Source organism: Cyrtonyx montezumae, unplaced genomic scaffold (genome assembly GCF_038088225.1).
Source record: "Cyrtonyx montezumae isolate F1298 unplaced genomic scaffold, pur_monq_1.0 scaffold_16, whole genome shotgun sequence".
Lineage (NCBI taxonomy): Eukaryota > Metazoa > Chordata > Aves > Galliformes > Odontophoridae > Cyrtonyx > Cyrtonyx montezumae.
The window spans coordinates 8,788,787-8,810,162 of NW_027071892.1; the positions used below are offsets into that span (position 1 = coordinate 8,788,787).

The 21,376-nt window shown below is 43.4% G+C and overlaps 1 protein-coding gene across 2 annotated transcripts; it reads right to left on the bottom strand.

Annotated features, from left to right (window-relative positions):
• Positions 1-1,888: 1,888 nt before the first annotated feature.
• COG7 (component of oligomeric golgi complex 7) lies at positions 1,889-21,360 on the bottom strand. 2 transcript variants are annotated; one of them, XM_065732667.1, is made up of 17 exons: positions 21,113-21,360; positions 20,850-20,998; positions 19,832-19,948; positions 19,501-19,669; positions 18,595-18,677; positions 17,693-17,815; positions 15,684-15,882; positions 13,470-13,597; positions 12,989-13,143; positions 11,719-11,835; positions 11,111-11,176; positions 9,516-9,702; positions 8,470-8,610; positions 7,948-8,031; positions 6,874-6,988; positions 3,207-3,350; positions 1,889-2,071 (listed from the first exon to the last, which is right to left on the bottom strand). In XM_065732667.1, the coding sequence occupies exons 1-17, from the start codon at positions 21,276-21,278 to the stop codon at positions 1,905-1,907; spliced, it is 2,310 nt and encodes a 769-aa protein (XP_065588739.1). In that variant the 5' UTR covers positions 21,279-21,360; the 3' UTR covers positions 1,889-1,904. The 2 variants fall into 2 exon arrangements, with proteins under 2 accessions (XP_065588739.1, XP_065588740.1); XM_065732668.1 differs by lacking the exon at positions 20,850-20,998 and having other exon boundaries at positions 21,113-21,194.
• Between the last annotated feature and the right edge of the window lie 16 nt (positions 21,361-21,376).

The window sequence follows — 21,376 nt, forward strand, 5'->3', positions numbered from 1 at the left end:
TGGGTGATCAGTGATCACCACCTCCACAAGGGAACGCCTTCAGGTTACCCACAGCTGGTGTTATGGGCATAGGATCCAAGGAGCTGAAGGGAACAGGTGTATGAAGAGCAAACAGCATGGCCATTTCTTATTATCCTGTTTACAGCTGTAATTCTGAGTGCTGTTGCTTCCCACTATTCATCTACTGGGCACAGTAGCTCCTTTGCTAAGGCTGCACCATCACTGACGTATCTTCTCTGCAAGGAATTTCTGCTTTCAGAATTCTCTGGAGAAGTCAGTCTCTTAATTGCAGGTGCACAGCTGGCCTAGGGCTGCTGCAGGTATACCTGCAAGACAACAAAGCACTAGAATATTTACAGTCTCAATTTTCATACGACTCAACCTTTAAAGTTTCAGGATGAGACACTTTTGGACACACCAGGAACCTGTGTAGCTCGGGCCTGAACCGCTGCAGTGAGAGCATAAGGCAGCACAGGTCCCAGCCCCAGCAGCTCCAGCTCCATGCACCTTTGGCCCCAGCTGGGCGCCTGCCCGGGGCCTTTTGCCCTCTGCACTGCAGTAACAGCAGATGAGACAGCCACAGAAACCCTCACTTTCCAGTTGCGAGGCAGGGAAAAGATGGGAGAGGCACAAACAATGAGATTCGCCCCTCTCACCCCAATGGCGAATTGGAACAGCGTGTACTCTGGCAGGACATGGACAGTTTACTATTCCAGTTACTGCCGGTTTATTGAGGGCGTCTGACAACTAATAAAAGTGGAAAGTGTCTCAAGTACTTGACTTAGGCTCTTTACTAGTTTGGCTCTCTCCCTCAAATGGACTGATTGCATCAGGCAGATAAGTGTGCGTGTGCGAAGGGTTTGCTCTTGCTGCTGCAGCGTTGCAGGGGGGCTCAGCTCACATTGCACAGGGGCAGAGCACTGACAAAAGGCACCCGAGAAGCCCCAGTGCAGCACAGCACCAGATTTCCCCCTCACTGGAAGACTTTTGAATAGGCTTTCCATGCTATCAAACAAGAAGAATAATTTAACTGAAAACATCACCAAAAAAAAGAGCATTACTGAAAACACAGCTCCATTTCCTGCTAATTTTGGAGCTGAAAAAGTTTCAGAGCAAAGTCCAAAAACTGCTTATAAAGCACATCTGCTATCCTCACTTCCCCAAACTGCATCACCACAGTGCAGGTAGGAACAGCAAAGGAACCCACTTTCACTCTAAAAATATACCTGGTGAAATATAAGCCTGTATGTGAACATCACACGTGTGCTACAGAACACAGAAAAAAAAAGTGACAGAAACACACAGAGGACTGCTGGGGAGAGGGACAGGTCAGGCAGACTTGGTCTTAGTGAATTTTACAAGAAAAGAAAACTCCCATTAAATTTCTTACACTCACCACAGCATCAATCTCAAAAGAAGCAACCTACACAACTGGTTTTATTCTCAGAATTGAGCTCAATCATGCCTGCTCTGCTAACTGATGAGACTGCCTCCTTCACACCGTCAGTAATGACAGACTTGAGCAATGACCACTGCCCCCAGGTAAGAGGGCTTCCAATCAGTTGATCTTTGTTGCACCTACCCCATAATTCCAGATTCAGAATTGACTGAACTGTTCTGACAAAGCCAGTCATCACCACGAAGCACGGGCAGCAGAATGCTTCTCAAGTCAGTGCCATTTGCTCCGTCCAAGATCAAGGTGGTTTTCAGAAATTTGGTTGCAGGGCACCTTTCCACACTTCCAAAGATGGAAAAATGGAACCAGCTTTTCCTAGACAAAGGTTTTTATTAGATATTATTCAGAAATAAATCTCATTTCCAGACACTCCCACAGTCTTCACGAAGTTTTAAATTCCATATAAAGAAAGCCAAAACCAGTTCTGCCCTGCAGCACGACGTTACAGCTAACACTCCAGGCCCCTCATGGCAGCGATGCTGCTGGCCATCCTGCGAGGCACACTTTTTGCAGCTTGCCTGTAGTCCTCTGGCTTTGCCTTCAACAGAGTTACAATATTTTGCAGTGTTCTCGACGGCTGAAGGCCAAGAGCATCCATCACATTTATTAGATAATCTGCAAGGGGAAAGATAAACGTGTGTTTGAATGGGCAACGGGCTCTGTGCAAGCAGCACCCAAATAAAAGTTGTTCTTCACGACAGCCAGAGCTCTGTCACTGTTAGCTCAGAACCACAGAAAAACTGCAGCGTATCTGGAATCCAACTGTAGGGATGAGTATTTCTGGCTTCCTGTAACTAGCTCAGATCACTGGTTTCTTCCGAGGGCTGAGACATTCTGCCACGTTTCATGATCTGCATATGATGCTCCCATGGCAGTCAGCCACCACAGTCACAGCTCACAACTGCATTTTCAAAGGCAAAGAGCTTTGAAAATAACTTGTGTTACCAATAGCTGCAGTGGGCTTGTGGTGACACTCCCATGAACTTCAGATAAGAAAAAAAACCATCTCAACGTACTACAGAACCACTTTCCCAACACCTTCCTATCAGTCCTCCCTCAGTCACTCTGCATGACATGGGAGAAGATGGAAGCAGATACACACCAACTGTCTCTCACTTTGTTCTTGAAAATTTCTCCACATTGAAAGTAACTTCAGCCATCTAGCACCTTCAGAACAGAAGAGCTCTAAGTTAATCACTACAGAGGAGCAGATCTGACAGGTTTTGTAATAGAGGATGATGGCCAAGTGCCCCACAATGACTTTCAGAAAGCCCATGGCTGATTTCCCCTATTTTAGCTATCATGTGGATGGAAGAAATCAATCAGGTTCCCTCTTTGTAGCTCACTGGAGCACTTCCCAACAGACTCAGTGTGCACCGTATATTCTGTATATGACATCTACTGGCAGTGCATGGCATTCTGATCAGGAGGGAAAGGGCAGTGTCACACACAAAAGGTTACATATGAACGTCTCCCTTGCTAAGACCATCTATAAGGAAATAATCTCCATTCAGAATGACTCTGACAGAGCAGGAAAGAAGCAGGAGCACCTGCTGGAAAAATCACCCCTCCCTCAAAGACAGATGTAATCAAACACTGCGAAAGCTGTGAACCACTCACTCCTCCATGCAATCTGCCAGATAAACATGCTCATGACTGAAGGAAAAACCCACACTGCAGTTTGTAAAGCAATGAAAGAACCCATGTGTCACAGCAACACTGCTCAGGACAACACGTGCGCCAGCCTTACCAATGTCTGTGGAAAGCTGCTTCGTTGAGTGCACTGTGAGCTCTGGGATTTGCAGGATGACTTCACAGTAAGTCTGCATCGTAGCTCTGGCAATGGAGCCCAACCAGTAGTCAGCCATGTTGTCCAGCTCGGGTAGCTCATCCCCTGCACAGAAAATCCACGTGAGCAGAACAGCAAATCAGAAACCAGCAGTCTCATTCACTGCCATTTTCTAGTTTGTAACCAGACAATTTGTAAATGGTTGACCATTTCTTCAACAAGACATTAAGGAATTCATTAGGATTCAGTTTATCAGCTGGCTTCGGAGCAAACAGAGCAGCTACAAATCTTCTGTGATGCAAAGCAACACAGTTAGCTCAGGACCCAAAACGCTGCACTCTCCTCTTTCACTCCCCCAGGTCAGGCAATTTCTGAAGGGCTGGCAGGTGAGCAGGCTGGGATCACAGCCATTGCCTGGCACATTCTATAGGATCACCTTCAAGGCCCACTTTACAAACTACAGCAGTGGCAAAGACTCGAGTGTTTGGGTTTCTTTTTCAGTGTCTTAAAGGTACTCTGTGTTCAGCAGTGTTTCGAAACCCAAGAAACAATTAAACATGTAAATGCCTCAAGTTAATGAAATGATTCATGTTAAAACCTAAAGTGTGTATTCTCAGAAGGCTACAAAAGGAGAGAAATACCAAGCTCTGCACAACCTTGACTGTCAGAATACTGTCAGGATACAAACTGCGGCTGATAATCTTGGGCTGCCAACCTGCTGAGAAGCAGCACTGTTGTTAAACACAGCAGGATAAGAACAACAGGTAAGAACAGCCACGTGAAGAATGGGTGTGAGCCAAAACTCAGCATGCCGCATGAAATGAATGAAAAACATAGAGAAAGACCTCCTCAGGGCTTCTGAAGTGTGTTCTAGAGAAAGTCTCAAGGAGGCAACCGCACTGCTGCTGTCTCAGCAGCCTCTGCCCTTCCCTCAGTGCATGGTTTTTATCATTCTGGCTGGTACCTGACCACTACAGACTCAGGTGGCACTGGCAGCAGCAGAGCTTTAACAACTTTGCAGCTGCAGCTGAAACAGTATGGAAAAGGCATTTGACTGAAGTGGTCAGCATTTCAGAATTGTGCCCTTACTGAGCAAGACCCTGATGACAGGGACACAACACATGACAGACATTAAGAAAATAAATTCCCAAAGATGCAGAACCTGTCCTGAAACAAGACAGACTGCAGAGCAGTTTCTGACCATGGGTTCCTAACCTTTATAACAGATAGGCACAGCTTAGTGTGTCACGTAGGGTATAACTGGATTTTTTTTTCCTGGATTTCAAGAGAGAAGAACTGGGGGAGAAGGCTATTTACTAGCAAACAGCATTACTATTCTGATTAACAACAAATAAACTGCTCCTGTGGAAAAGACCACTGTGAGTCCCCTTTCTCTAACAAGAAATGAAAGGTCTTGGGTTCTGAGTGAGGTCATAGAAGACTGCAAAGGTAGCCAGGCTTTATTTAATACAGCAAGCAATAAATGTAAGATTAAGCTTATGGGATGTCTGCTGCAGATTTCTTCAGGGTCTGACAGCTGAACTACTTTATACTGGGTCAGTTCCTGCAGCAGCTGCCTTGAGAATCCCAGTTTGGATACTGTCTGGAGACAAGGACACACTGTATGATCGCTGATGTGGGGGCATCACACGAGAGGGTCAGCCAAACTAACAATTCACTGCTTCTGAACACGGTTACAAGATTCCTTCTCTTCTCTAATTCCTTGCTCTGCACTCCTGCATGGCTCTGGTGCATCCTCGGACTTTTAGGAAGCTGATTTAAATTCATTTATTGACATACTTTGAGAGAAACTAATCCCCAAAAAAAGAAAAGAAAAAAAAAAGAAAATACTTTTCTGTGTTGTTAAAGAGTGGATATGGCCATGGGATGGAAACAGCATTAAGGAGAGGGCAGGACTGTAAAGCTGGAGCAAGGCTCCTCCTTCACCAGACACCAAGCCACTCCATGAACTGCACAGCAGTAGACATGATAAGGAGAAGAAGCCATAAAAGCTATGCTGAGAACCTGTTCAAACAAAATGATTAGTTCACAAGAATTTCTTGCCTGCCACCTCCCAGTACACAAATACAGCTAAACACAATCCAAGCACATTTTAATATTGTCAAATACAAAGCAAATAATGCTTGGCATCAATAACACAAGAGATTCTTGCTCTGAAAAGCAGTGACACTGGGAAGCCTTTCCTGGGGCCTTTCCTCACTGGGCTTTTCACTCTAACACAGATTCTGAGCACTGTGCTGTGGCAAGAAGAATACAACCTAGCCATGTACAAAGCTTTGACTATTGAACCAAATTAGACAAGCTACCTCACCCTTCTACACAAGGTAATGAGAAAGGCAAACTTAGAAAGTGGTGTCACGAGCTGACACCTCTATTTCATGAAATACATGGAAATAGTAGAAACAAAGGACAGGCAACAAAAATGACCAAGAACTGTAAAGCAGATCTTAATGTGGGGCTCAAGGAGCTCCATTTATTTTATCTTCAAGTGGATTTAAAGTGACTCATTTTGTTATTAGCCTGAACACTGTACACAGATCTCACACAGATGTCCTCTGTCTGAGTGTAAGAGCTCTGACACCCCAGTGCTTCCTTCCCTTTGCTTGTAGGGCAAAAAATGGTCCCTTGAGGACTAAATGAAACACACCAAACTGCTTAAATGCTATTTTTGAGCTTAATAGGAGATACTAGAATAAAATGTACTGACCTGATATACCAAGGCTTATTACATAGTAATTCCTCCTTGCCAAAATGGCCATAAGACCAGTTATTTTCTGTAAGAATGCTTCCTCAAAAAGTTCATTTGCTTTTAACAGGACTATGCAGGTCTGCTTCAACCAATCACATGCACAAGCACTGTAGCAGTACAGGAAGTTTGATCACAGCAAAAGAAGCAGAAAAACAGGAATTTATTGGGCACAAGAACATCACTGAAGAACTCAGCAATAGCAAAGGCCCAGGACTACAATTTAGCTATAGTTACAGAGCATCAAAAGTTATGCTAGAGCAAGACCAAAGCAGCCTCACTACCTGCAGCTTCTCCTCCTCACACTATGACTCTGGTTCAAGGCATTCTCCTGCCTGAAAACTAGTTCTCCAAAACTCACTGCATAATACCTTATTTTTGGCCCAAACCATTCCCAGAACCCATTTACCACGCTACCCAAGCAAAAGGTGCAAAGCCAGAGACAAGAGCAGCCCAGGCTTCAACTGAAGCCACCACAGATCTGTGCTGTGAGTGAGCACCTCTAAAACAATGGTAATGGCAGCACACCACCAGAAGGACAAGGGACACCATATCAGGTACTCACACTAAATGTGAGAAGGCACCAAGGGTATCAGATACTGCTCCAGCTATGATACAGTAGTGATTCACACCCTGCACCCAATCCACAGTTTGAATGAACAACAAACTTAAATAAGCTGATTTAAAGTTTTCAGTTTGAACAAAACTGAAAAGAAGTTTTATTTATCGTTTAGAGACTCTTGGAAGAAGCAGCACAGGCAGATGGTAGAAAACTGCTTTGTTACCATAGCAGATCAAAACCACATAAGGTCAAAATGTGAAAACTTTCCACCAGACACATCATCTTTGGTTTCACCTCACCTTGTTCAGGAGGATAAGGCAGTTTTCCAGCATGTAATGCCAGTTCCAAAGCAGAATCCTCCTGAGTGACAAATGGCTCAAGGTGGAGAGGAAGCGACATAATATATTGCCCAATCTAGAATAAAAGCACAAAGAGCTGAGTCACCGAACAAATGTGAAGCAAGTGCTTTGCTTGAGGAAAAAAGTCATCTGCAGCAAACCACACCTGAAAGCAATTTGCTGCTGAACAGTGCTATTTAGAAAGACACTTGAAAGTTCAGTAGCAACCTCCCCTTGAAATTTTACCTCATACATAGCCCAGTAACTTTCTAAACATCACAGAAGTCCTCAGATAGCTAAAAATCAGAGCTACTCATGACAAAGTTACCTCATGGATTGGCTAAATACTCGTTCCTATAAAATAAATAAATAAAGCTTTAAAATACATAAGCTGGCAGCTAACTTTTAATATGAACTGCAAAGTTGGCAGTAATTTAAAACACTAACCAGGAGAATGCGAGTGGAATTTCCATGCTGCTCAGCAGCATGTAACTGAGGAGTGCTCCAGCAGTAATGAGCTCACTCCTTTCAGCTCAGGACACTCCAGCATCAGAAAGGTTTCATTGTTATTCCAGCAGAAACAAAACACAACAAGTCATACAGGATTAGAAAGGTAAGAGCTCAAGCCTTTTTTGGATTCACAGTATGATTAAACCACTCCAATATGCACTGCAGGAACTTCTCTGCTACACCAGCTGCATTATTAAGCTATGCTCAGTATTCACCACTACAAATGGAAGTTGGCATTTCCCATCCCAATACAAGAGTTAACACAGAAAGCAGTACAGTTCAATTAAGAAGAACCTCTTCTTGTGCTCCCAAAGTTATTTTGCTATTCCAGAATTTGACAGATTTCAAAAAAGCTACAAAGAAAGCCACAGCCCAGTTAACAGGGACTGGGCTGCTGAGAGGATCTGTCACTATAATACTGCAATGTAGATAAATACTAAGATTTTACTAAAAAATGGTGAAACACAGAAAAGATGCCCTCCCTTCAGAGCTGGGCTTCCATTAAGTATTTACTCATGCTCTTACATTGCTGATATACTCCAGAGGGGTCAGGCTGAAGTTTGGCAGGTCCTCTGTCAGGGTCTCACCAACACCACCAGAGGTCCAACTCTGTAAGGCAAAAAATATATGGCTTTCTAGAACACAAAGGCTACAAGCTCTACAAGCATTCTCAGAAGGGATCGCTCAGCAACACAAATTAAGACTACCCAGGAACTTCTAGAAATCAGAAGACAGGCGGTGAAAAAGATGCTTCTCCTGTCTGCCTGCAGCTCCAGAACATACACAACCCTTACACATAGGGCCCTATGGGAAATACATGCTCACACAAGTTAGAAAAACAGCATCTCAAACAAGCATCAGAGCACTCAAACACAGCTGTCAGCCACGAATGCTGTTTGTCACTGCGCAATGCTCATGGGAGAAAGGTGATACTATAGGGAAACCTCTTGAAAATCAGAAAGGTAAGCAATGTTGAGCTGTATTCCACCCTAAGGTATCCCATGGGTAAACCCCACCACAGCACAGATCAGTGCCCCCATTACTCACCTCCATCTTTGAAACGAGTAAGAGCTGTTGCTTGATGCGAAGAAACACAGAATCAAAAGCCAAGTGGTGTGCCAGCTGGTTGAGGCGGCTTAGTGCAGACCGAGAGGAAGACAACAAGTTGTGGTTACTCGTGCCTTTTTCCTAGCACAAACACACAGAAAAAGTTTCACGTACAGATGACACTAAGCTGACCACAGAAAAGCTACATAACGTTCTCAAAGGGGTCCTTATCAGGACATCCTAATACAATCACAGCATTCCTCTGCCATGATACAGCTTGCTTCCTTTCCTATTCTAACTACTTGTTCATGACAGACATTGAGCACTGCTTCCTGAAATTTATAACAAAACACTCAGCATTGCTTTCTGGCTATGCCAGGTTTCAGCACAGGGCAGACAGTGAGAGAGGATTCTTCTAATTAACTAAGTGTTTTACACAAAGAGTACGTGTGGAACTGTTTAGTAAAGGTTTAAAGTCAACAAACTTATGATACAGCTGCACAAATTGCAAGTAAATTAAGCACAAAAGAAATCAAAACGCTTCGAGGAAATCAGAGACAAAAATCATCAATTTGACCTCACTGTTATAAGTTCATGATGATGGTAAACATAACTTAGCTCTACAAAAAGACAACTAGTTGTTCTGTCCTGCTCACAGATACATTCATGAACAGTCTTGCAGAATTATATTTCAGAACAGATAAGGCAATGGAGTGTAAGTGGCAAAGACAGTCTTGAGACGTTTGGAGCCCCTAACTATGTGGATCTCTATCCTCAGCACTATAATCCCAATGCTTTCTGTGACACAATCTACCCCACCTGAACAGACAGGAGTTCATTTACAAAACAGACAGGATTTGGGAGACTAAATGAGCCCAGATTTCCTAGGTTTGGACATTTTATTTCTCAGCAGATTGGTATTAGAACATAGCTCATCGAATGATTAAATGCAATCACTCTGATGGGGGAATCCAGGCCTCATCTGCCAACCACGCACCCAACAGCAGCTTGCTATAAAGGCAGGCTCTCCCAGGCACCAAAGCTACCTTCAGAGTGTACAGTGTTTCCATAAGGCTGGCATACTCAGATGGATTCTCCTTCAAAAGGTAATTGTATTCCTGCCAGGGATTCTTCACACTGCTCTTCTTTTCTGTAGCACTGGTGTCCTGAAAGCCAGAAAAGCTACAGGGGCTGTAGGAGTCCGAGAGATACTTCCCAGCAGTTAACAAAATCCTAAAAAGAAGTCCAAACAGTCACCACCAAATTCTGCAAAATTCAAATGGCTGTTTTCCTGTTGCCCCACAGAAAACCCCTGGCAGCATCTCAACATAAACAAGAGAAAAAGTAGCAATCAGAACTTCTGGGACCTCTGACTCAGTCACCCCTTTGACACCATCTGTGATTATAGCTCTACCCTCTCTTGTGAGATGACGGATGATTCAGTTGCACACCTTCCCTCCCACAGTTAGAGGGCTGCAGCACAGATTGCTCCACAGCTTCCTACTGAGAAACCACGCTGCCCAGTGAGCCCTCCAGAGAAAGGAAAAAGAACAGTTACACTGAACTCTAAAAAGGAAAGAAAAAAAAGTAGCAAAATCACTGCAGAGAGACCATGCAGAAATTTCAAAGTATTGGTAGGAATGTTTTGAAATCAGGTTTTCACAGCTTTCAGAAGGGAAGAATATAGCAATAATAGTACTCTCCCTTTTGCTCATCATTATAGATTAGGTACCACTGTCTTTGGGGTCTCAGAAGCAGCAGATATCAGGCATAAATCGTTCCTCTGGAATGATCACTAGGTAGCTCAGGGTGTGCATTTGTGAACAGCTTAGAGCAGAAGCAATGGTACTTCTGCCCAGGTTCCTCTGTCCTTTGCACTGCAGAGTGTTTGACTAGACAGACTCAGACTGCTGTGTGCCAATCTAAATGAAAAGCATTCCTCTTCAAATGAGGCTACTTTGTGGTCACGTCACCAAGCTGATCAAATTCACCTCATGGGACAGCTTAATGCACCTGTAAAACTGTACCCAGGGCACTAGTGACTGCATCTTGACTTACTTGTGGCAGTTATATATTCAGCATGTATACATACCTACACCTACATGAATATATATTCACACAGACACACAGAATATGCATGTTTTTCAGTACAAGGTTAACTCTTATGGGGCAGAAAAGACAGAAAAAACTGAAAAACATATGCAAGTTTTTAATTGTTCAAGAACTGCTAAGTGCCTTTAAGCATCAATGCTGCCTTAACATCCCTTCAAGGGAGAGAGTCCTGACTGGTGGAAGGCACTAATTACAGCCACCTCTCACTCTACTGTGAGACTCAAAGACTGCTCATATACTGCACTGAAAAAGGGAGGAGAGGGCTCTCAAAGTCTAGAAAATATGGAACAAACGCAGCCTCCTGGGTGCTGCACACCACATCAAGCACAGCCACTTGAGTCAGAATAAAGCATGTGAACATACAAGAGGCTGAACCGTGTACCACTACAAGCAACAGAAACCACAGATGCCAGCTGTGCTTTAGGCTCCTCACATTACAAGGAACTATCTGTCAAGGCACATGTAGGTGCATGTTGGCAAATGATTCATGCCCCATGTCACCTTACGTATTCAGTTCAGCAACGCTTACCTGTTGGCCAGCTGCTGCTCGAAGTCTCCACACTGATGAAGGAGCTCACCACAAGTAGAAATTATTCTGGGAAAGAACATGACAAAAATGTATTTTTTAGAATTTTGGGCAGATAATGCCAGACCCCTAGAGAACCCATTTCACAAAGGCATAAATAAACTTAAAAAAAAAAAAGCAATAAAAGACAGAGTCCTCAGAGAACAGCTTCTAACATGGCTGCTAACCATGCAGTTATTAAGGTCTGCACCCATTGATTAACATCCTGCTGTCAAACTTTTGCCAGACAGCCTCTTCCACACATTATTTACTGTCATCATGGCTAATACTAGCTCAGTGTCACTGGCAACATTTCTAAAAGCTGCTGATATTTCAAGTGCTATGACATACCGTCTTGCTCCAAGACAGGGTGGGGGGTCTCACAGCCCTTACTGTGCCAGCAGCAACCTGAAACTCAGCCACTAATACTAGCTGCAGTGCCTCTAGTTGCATTAAGTAGGTACAGCCCTGCATTCTGCACTAAGATCTTAAGTAAACTGACTCCACACAATTCCTTTCCAACTTTGATAGAAAATCAGTTCAGAGTCAGGCCAAAAAAAAATCCCCTTTACCGAACAGAGTTTTGGAATGCTGTCCAGTCCTCTTGGAAAAGGGAGTCTGATGGAATATCATCCAGTTTACATTTCTTTCGTATAGACTGCAGTGTATTTGTAAAGTCAGATGTATACCTGTAATGAGAAACAGAGAAAAGACAAGTAGTAGAGTAAGACAATAGCCTGGAGAGCAACTTACTGCAGACCCTGTGTTTTGCTCGCTCAGTCCTAAACAAGAGTGAAATAAGAGCCAGAAATATTACAAGAATTCAGAAGAGACACTGTTGTTTGAGCCCAAGCACATGCACACGAGCTGAATAGCCACTGTCCACTGAAGCCCACACTAGAAGTCAGGGAGAAACTCAGATTGGGCATTTGCTACTTCAATTTGCTGCGTGTGCGTTACTAGGAACTCCTCACACTTGTGACAATGTATGAGCAAGACATTTTTGTTATCGCTGCACTAATCAACTCTCCTAGGAAAGACCAGACAAAGTTTATAAGACTGCTCCAACATCACTTGGCCCTTGTTCCAGGAACACAGTGACAACAATCTCATGAATTTGTTTTCTCAGCTACTCCCCGGATGAGAACAAATTTAAAAGAACATTTTGTTTCTCCCCCTCAGACTTATTTTCATTTCTAAATGATGCCCATAAGCTAATGGCATGCACACTGCTATGTAATTGCCTATAAAGAAGATGAGGTCAGTGTGCTTTTCTCTTCCCTCTTCCCCCTAGAACAGCAAGGTAACAGCTTGTGAGCAACTCTTTCAATATCAGGAAAGAATAAGGAAGCAATCAGTAATGGAATACCATCTAAATGGGCTGTCAAATACATTATAGGGCAAGAACTTTGGGTGAATCTCACTCACGAGGGTGTCTTGCACTTACAGGCAGATTATAAAAACAAAGTCGCCTGTCACAATGAGCGTATACTTCCCCACAGAGCTCTGCTTTCATCAACTTACGTGTTTTTGTTGTATTCTATTCTTTGAGAGATTTCTCCTTTCTAAAGCATTTACTACAAAGCAAAATTCAGCTCAAGTAGAATAGAGAACAGCTGAGGGACGTTTTTCCCTTCAGTCACAAGATCCTCAACTTTTTCACTAAGAAACAGTCACTTGCCTGAATGAAGCGATAGAAGGGGATATCAAATGACACATATTAAAGTTATAGATACCTTCAGCACCCAGCCACCTCTCACCAACTACCAAGTCACTGGCTACAAGCAGAACACTTGCTACCCCCTTGGGATACACGCAGCAATGTAATTAGAAGTGCCTCACTTTGCAAACAGAGCTTTCAGGGCCTTGAGGAGCCCACACACTCCCAGTCCACCAGTGAGTTTAATGCAGTTGTCGATGGCTCCAGAAGCCAGAATGAAGAGTTTACGGACCGAATAATTCAGTTCCTGGACACAGTCAATTACTTCCCAGTGTTCCTAAATAACAACAACAAAAAAAGAGATTGAAACTGAAGATGTCTCCAAGTTGGCAGTAATATTTGATGAAGTTCTTCTCCAGCACATTTAGCAGATCTGTGTTAAAGAGTAAGAAAGCAGAAGAAAGGAGCTCACAGATCTGAAAGAGCTCCTGAACTTTATTTCTTCAGCAAAATTTACTTCACAGTATCTAAATATACAACAAACAGGAAATACTGTCAAAACGTTAAAGGAGAAAAGAGATTAACGGCTCTACCAAAGACCTTCATATTTACTAGAAGTTTCAAGCCTCTCCCCACTCAGATGTGCAAAGAATGCTGCATTACCAAGGGCACTGCGCTGATCTCAATGAGCAGATTTTCTTCTTCGAGGTCTCCATACTTGAGTTGAAAGGGCTTGTATGGATGATACACCGCTTCTACCAGTTCCATCACTTTTACCAAATTCTGCTCCTCTACAAAGAATCAGATGTTTAGTCTACAAGTAAATGAATGGGCCATTAAGAACTTTATTTCAAGCAACGTGCATGAGTTCTCCAATTAGATCACACTGCCTATGAGGGCTTGCAAAGTTGCCCAGTAACTCTAAGTCTCAATTACAAAGATTTTTTTTTTTAAAGCAATGTTATTATCTCTGCCTGCTTCTTAAAAATCAAGCTGTTCTACTTCAACCACTACTTCAAGAAAATCAATAACTGCTTCAAAACAGCCTGGGTGACAAAAATCTATTAAATGTTTCAATTTACAGTAGAAAGTATTGAAACTATCTGAGAGGTGAAACACATTACAGACAACTCTAAACAGGGGCAATCCTAATTTATCAGAAAGTCTGGCTCATATTTGAAGTAACTGACAGTAATTCAATTTACTTAGGTCTACTACCTCATTGTGTTCATCAGCCAAGGAACCCTGAGCTTACTCTCCTAGTGACATTCTGCTGAGCAGGGAGCTGCACCAAACACTAACAAAAAACAGGTCTGAATGATTCTTTCTCAAATCAGAACCGGGTACCAGTTGTTACCATGAAGTTTTCCCAAACACAAATTAGCACCAAATCAGAACTAGTTTGAATTCTGGTTACAAGCAAAAGATTTCACATCCTACAGACAGCTAAACAATGGAATGGGTTATCCAAAGCTTGTGCAGACTCCATGCCTGGACACTTTCATGATCAGACTAGAGAGTCACCTACGAAACATGGTCTGAGCTCCTAGCGGACCTTGATCTGACAGGTCAGGTTAGATCATCTCCCAAGGTCCCTTCCAACCTGAATTATCCTATGAATCACAACTGAACCCTCCCCTCACTAAGTAGGAACTGGTTTGACTGTCCTGCTGAGTCACCTAGCTTTTCCATTCTTAAGATATTTAAGTTCCCAAGCACCTCACCACGCAGCACAAGAAATGTTAATAAAGAATAAAATATTTTGTTGTTGTTGTTTTTTAAACAAACAAACATACCCACTTGGTTTAACAGTTCAGCAACTGTTTTCCTATTCTATCATCTTCAAGGATGCAACACTGTTTTTCCACTTTATCATTTTTTTCTATTACAACCCACAAATTAAACCGATCCAAGGATATAAAACATCTGACGAGTACACAATCACAAAGCAACAAACACAGACTCAATGACAGTCACACTCCCCAAAATTACCCAGTAATCATAATTTACGTGATCAAGTACGAATATGAGTTTAAATAGCTCAAGACAATGTTACGAAGAACCCAAACAGGAAACACAGTATTAGAAATGCTCCATTTTAGGATTTTTCCATACCTAGTATTTGAAGGGCTCCAACCAAATTAACAAATAAGACTATAAATAGCCTACAGTTCATAGGTATAAACCTATGTAAACACTGCATCTCGCTGCTTTGTGGTTTTTGAGAATTATTTGCCAAGTCATGAGCAAAATGAGATGACAAACAGGGTCAGGAAAGCATTGGTTAGTTGAATCACAAGTCAAGGACAGTGCTAAAGAATAAGCTACAAACAGTTCAGAAATAATATTTGGTCCCACGCTGTCAATTGATTACAACATAATCCAATATCAACAGAAAAGCTGTGAATGAAATTTAAAAATCCAATGGAAGAGAATTTACTTATTTGAAATGTACTTATTTAGAAGGTGTTACTTAATTCCAGGAACCTCCTCAACATTAATTCTTTGTAGTCTTTCACAATAGGTTCTACAGTTAGCTTCCTTGGAGACATTTCCTCAGCTGTTAGGTAGAAGAAATGCTAATACTTGTAAAAGGAAAAGTGTTAAATATTATTTACCCAAGGCAGTAAGCCTGTTCAGAATAGGCCAGCTTTAGTAAACTCATTCAGTCCCGTGTCAATATGTTTAGGCTAAGTTGTACACACACATACACAAACATAACACACACACACACAAAGGTACAAATGCCACGTGAGTGGCAAATACTATAGAAGACATAATCCTTCCCTCCACGTCAAACTAAACAAAATCTCAGAATGGAGATCTACAGACGTGCTGACAGAACAGTGCAATAAAAATTCAGTGCAGAAGCCCTACTCAGGTTTGGCAGCATGGCCATTTCCAGCCCTTCTGCAAAGTGGATGGTGGCATCATAGAGCTCCAGCAGCTTGCTCAGCTTGGTTTCCTGGCCTGTTCTCTCCATGGCAGTGCTGAGGCAGACGGGGATGGATGGTACCAACGCTCCTAGAGTTTGAATCAGCAACACAGTCACAATTTCATGGGGATTCCTGAAAACCTATGGTAATAGAAAAGCTATTAGCAAAGGCACATTATCTCAGAGGAATACGACAGGCAGCAGAGAGCAGCAGACAGATTCCAGACAGAGCCCCACAATGTACAAACCACGCATCACTGTCTCTGCAAAGGCAATGACACACTGTCCTACTCCAAAAGGAGCGGGTTCTGCCAGCTGAGAGGCTGGTACCCTTCCTCCTCACCCCAAATGTGGGCTGTTGCCCACACCAGCAGCACCACCTCTCTGTTTGACCAAAGCAGTCTCCCTTACACCCTTCCCAGGGAGACCTGGGCTTCTGAACCAGAGAACATACCCCCAGAACAGGGCTGAAGTGATTATCCTTTGACAGCTTAAAGAGAGCTACCAGTTGGTGACAGTGATACGTAGATTGAGAAAATGGCATTTTGTGCACCAACAGATTGCAGGTCCCTAAAATGACACAATCTCAACCAAAAGGGAATAAAAACAAATTCAATAAAAGCCCACCAATGGTAAAAACACAGAGAAGGTCCACTAAGACTGCAAGAACCTCACTGACCTAGCATGCAGGTCAGCCATTACAGAAACCTAGGTCTACAGGTATTTTACTATTGAAACTGCTTTGAATGCCCCAGAAGAAACTAGGTTTGTCAAAAACTGAATTCAGAATGCAGGCACTGTAGTCACTGGAATAACCAGCTGGCACAGAACGGCATTTGAAAACAGTGCACTTGGTTTACGCAGGTGTGTTGGAAAAAATACACACATGGGTAAGCTTGTGAAGCAATAGTAATACATTATGAGCCAAAGTAGTGGTCAGATAAGCAGAATTCAGCACTGGAAAGGCTAGGAAGGCTGTAATCAACTCGGAGCTTTTATTTACATGCACCACCCTCGACTCTAGTAATATAACAGACATTACAGCCTTCTACTGTGACTCTTGCCAGCTATTCCCTCTCAGTTGCACTGAAAGTTGGGATCACCAGCAGTCTCCTGCAGCAAGGCCACCACAGAAACTAAGAAGGAAAAAAGTCCAACAATTCTTCAGAAAGCAGAAGCACATAGAGTGAATGACACAAAGTTTGTGCTGCGTGCCACTTCTCCCTTTCAATTCCCAGTTTAAAAAAAATACCTGCTAACACTTAAGAAGACACCTGACCCATAGTTCACATCAAATCATTAGGCAGAAAAAATATACAGCAAGAAAACATTGAGCTCCTTTGCAGGATGAGGCTGAGCACTTGGGTGCAAGCTTCATAACATGAAGATAAGAATCTCCTACCCTTCATGGATGAAAAACTTTTACAGGCTCAACAATATGAACTCATTTCTTCATTTAACTAAAGAAAGGCAACAACTTTCTGGGATCTCACATTACTCCTGTCACAAAAAAACTTCAAGGAGTGATAGCAGAAGCCCACCCAGCATCTCATTCCAAGTGATACAAAATGGTCCAGTTTAACCTTGAGGGTTTCCTCCAGGACATATAAATCATTTGATAAATAAGTGATAAATCAGTCAGGACATTTTAACTGTCATGTAGCAGAACACATTTGCAACACCAACAAATTAGAGTTAACTTAAGATACAGATGAAAGTGATAAAGCAGCTTCAATGTCAATAACACAGCAACCTTGCTGTTGGTAGGATACCAGAAATCAAATCTTGTCTGCAAGAGTTAGACAAGAGCCTGAAAGCTGCAAGCCATAACACTCACAGGACACAGGATAACTCAGAGAACGAATCCTGACAAATTACTCTGAGCCTTGTGAGAATTAAGAGAGATTGGTCATTCTTGTCCTCTCCCATGAACACTAAGCAGTGACTGCACCTGTGTTGCCCACTGGAGTTGTGAGTGCCAGGTCCCAAGGAGTGTGTCATACAGTTCAGTCAGCTGGCGATTCAAGCTTAAGTCACTCTGGCAAAGATCCTGCCACACTGCCACCAGCTGCACCTGCAGGGATAATGAGAACCATTCTGAGAGGAGAACTAACAGCTCACAGATCTAGGTTTTGATATTTCAAACCAAGACCTTCTCAAACAAAGCTCTTCTCCTAAAACATAACACCCACCTCTGACTCTTCTCTCCAGATTTTAACATAACACTGCGCTATAACTCAGCACCACAGAAGGAACCAACTTTCAGCGTGAAGCTGAAGGCTTCTTAGCTGATTCAAAGTTTTAATTAACATTGGTATTTGACTCATAAAACGAGACTGTAACCGATACCCCCACATAATAGTTGAAATACCTGGCAAGCCCTAGCCTTGAACTTAATCCTCAAAAGTCACAGTCATGAGAGAAGCACTGAGGATCAGGTTATGGTTACAGAACTGTCTGGAATTCCAACTTTTAATCTTACCTGAAAAGAGTTTACAGAAGTGGGCAGCTAGCAGGTTGCAGTAATAAAGTTATTGCTGACATTGCCACCTCCAAGAAAAGCAAAGCAAGAACAACTACAAGTCACAGAGATAACTCAAGCAGAACGCGCATATCCTATGTCTATTAAAAAAAAAAATGAAGCACAAAGCCCTCAGTGGAGGATTACTCCCAAAACATGAGAAATAACCAAAGTTGTTAGGGGCCAGGCGACGCTGGAGACCTGGAAGAGAATAGGTTCCATCCCCTTCAAACGGAAAAGGTAATGTGATGTAACAGCTCCCCCTACAGCCTAAGCCAAGCAAGAATTCAAGTTTTCATTTCTCCACATCAAAATATAATCAAAATGCTTACTTTGTGACACTTATAATAATAAGCAAGAAGCTGAGGCATTCGATCAATTTCGGTGAAGACTTTCACAAACGTTTTTGCCTGATCTAATTAAAACAAAACAAATGAAAAAAAGGCAGTTAACAATCTCAAAGCAATACTGAAACATTACACCTACAAAAACCTGTAATCCCCAACAGAACAAGAGAAATCTTCTCAAGTGAACATGCATAATGGCCCACACAGAAGGACACATGTCAATCTTTGGTTTGGTCATCTTCTCAAACAGGATCAAAACTGCCTAAAATCCCGTTTCAGATAAGAACATGTATCAGACTTGTGATGAATAGATTGAATACCTTAACAAGTAAAAGCTTCTAGCAGATAAAACCAAAACATTTCCTAGAAAGAAATTTTCCAGAATTTCCAGAAAAAAAGCTGCTACTCACAGAACTAAAAGACACCTTACAAAGTCCTCCATCTTGCTTTCACTGCTTCTCAAACTGCTACCTAAATTAGCTGTCTCAAAACTGACTGAGGACGCAGTTAGCTCTTAGACAAAGCCTTTAAACTCAAGTTCCTTATGAGTCTGTCTTGTATCACAAGGGTAATAAATGTAGTTCTCTCCACAAAACACTTATGGGGTTAGGGAAACTAGTAATGAAACTTTTCTTTTCTAAAAAGGACCTAGAGAGGAGAAAATCTAGAACATGAAACTACGTAAGTGCTCTGTAGATATGGAAGTCACAGAATACAAACTCTCTGGTGATATGTTTGTATCACCTTCAGAGGAGCTGGCACCCGGCTCCACCAGAAAAAGCACACAACCCACAGCTAGGGGCCTTTAGGGCACACATCTTACCCAAATAACATTCTACTTTTTGGATAAAAACTCTCCACTAACAGTAAATGACATCAAGCCTTACTGACCTACAGACTGAGAGTTAAAAGCAGCAACAATCTGTGGGCTGGCCATGGCCTCCAGGCGGTTCTTCAGAGCCTCAAGATGCACACACTTCTCAGAGTAATCCGGTGTATCCACAAGCATAGCCAAGCTGCTCTGCATACTTGTTAGCTTGGCTGAAATTGCAGACACATCCTGCCACCAGGAAAGGACAAACAGCTTATTGAACGTGACATTACAAAGCTTTAATACCTGTTTCACAAGGACGTTTTAAAATCACTTCAAGAAGCTGCTTTTAAACAAAGGTTTCTTGGAAAGCTGAAGGGCCAAAGACCAAAATAACCACATGGCCTCTACCTGTGTTTTAAAAGTCCCTTCAATATCTGCACTTAACGTAGTCCATTTGTCTGCTTCCTGAAGAGCCTCAGCAGCCAGCTGCATTCTAGATTTCACTCGGTCAATCTCTACTAGGACCTAGAAAATTAAAAAAATAAAAATGGCCTATTCACACAAAAGATAACTGGCACAGTTGCATACAGTATAGGAGACAGTTTTAAAATTCAAATCAAAGGTGTGTGAAACGATTGTAGCTGTTCAAAGCAACAGGAGTTGACTAAAAGAGCTGGAGAGATTAAAATAACTTTGCAAAGCCAAATAACCAAAGGTTGGCATGATTCCTTGATTTATACTTTTGCATTCACTTGGCCTGATGCTGTGTTCCCAGCTATCAGCAGGCAGAACCCTGAGGCATCAGTGCTACAATTGATAAACAGCAGCTGATGGAACTGTTTGGCTGCCCATAATGACACAGACATAAGAACAGGCTGAAAGATGGATATGAGGATGGGCCATTCAGCCTGGAGAAAAGGCTCCAGGGACACCTGTCAGCAGCCCTTCCACATCTTTAACAGAGACAATAAGAAAGGACAGACTCTTTAGCAAGGTCTGCTGTGGTAGGATAAGGGGAAAGAGTTTAAAATTAAAACAGGAGGGATTTAGATTGGATGTAAGGGAGAAGTGCTTTACAATAAGAGCAGTGAGGCAGTGGCACAGGGTGCCCAGAGAGGTGGTGGTGCCCCATCCCTGCAGACCACAGTCAGGTGGATGGGGCTCTGCGCACTGATGGAGCTGTGGGTGTCCCTGTACAGTGCAAGTATTGGGACCACGCGGCCTTTAGAGATCCTTTCCAACTCCAATGACTCTATGACACACAGACTGCACCAGGCTGCGTTGCTAGTGCCCACTTTTCTCCTATTAACGCTAAGAGATGCTGTCTCGTGCATCTTTAGCTCACAGGACCGTTCAATGCAAACAGCTGCGGGCACACAGGACTCCACACGGCAGCCAGTAGTCACCAAGGAAGGCAGGAGCCCACCTGCATCGACTGCGCCGTGTCCTCCTCAAACTTCCTGATGTCCTCCTTGACCAGCACCATCTGCTCCCGCAGGAAGGCCGCCTCCTGCCGCAGGGCCTCCACGTCACGCAGCACACTGGGCATGCTGTGCAGGGCCTGCAGGCTGGCTTCTGCGGGACAGAACGGCACAGCGGCGACGGGCTGAGAGCGGGAAGGAGGTCAACCCCACACACACACACACAAATACAACACACACAGCCACGTCCCCGCCGCCCGCCCGTCACCTTCCACCACGTTGTTGACCTCCTGGATGAACACCTGCAGCTTCATCACCAGCGTGGAGGCGTGGGCCTCCACCTGCCCGGGCGCGTCCTGCTGCGCGGCCCTCAAGGCCGCGTTCACCCAGCTCTTCACGTCGAAGTCATCGGCCATGAAACGGGAGATGTCCATGGTTCCGTGCCGGGCCCAGCAGGCCCCGCCCCGCCCCGCCGGCCGCCGTACGACGCGGCCCCGCGGTCCATCCCCGGGGCGGAGCGGGCCCTGTGCCG

Bases quoted from the DNA above. Each gene is read 5' to 3' on its own strand.
- COG7 (XM_065732667.1), bottom strand. From the start codon at position 21,278: ATGGACATCTCCCGTTTCATGGCCGATGACTTCGACGTGAAGAGCTGG. The intron at 20,999-21,112 runs GTGACGGGCGGG...TCTGTCCCGCAG, and splicing joins GGTCAACAACGTGGTGGAAG to AAGCCAGCCTGCAGGCCCTG. The intron at 9,703-11,110 runs GTAAGCGTTGCT...ACTTCTTTTTAG, and splicing joins GAGCAGCAGCTGGCCAACAG to GATTTTGTTAACTGCTGGGA.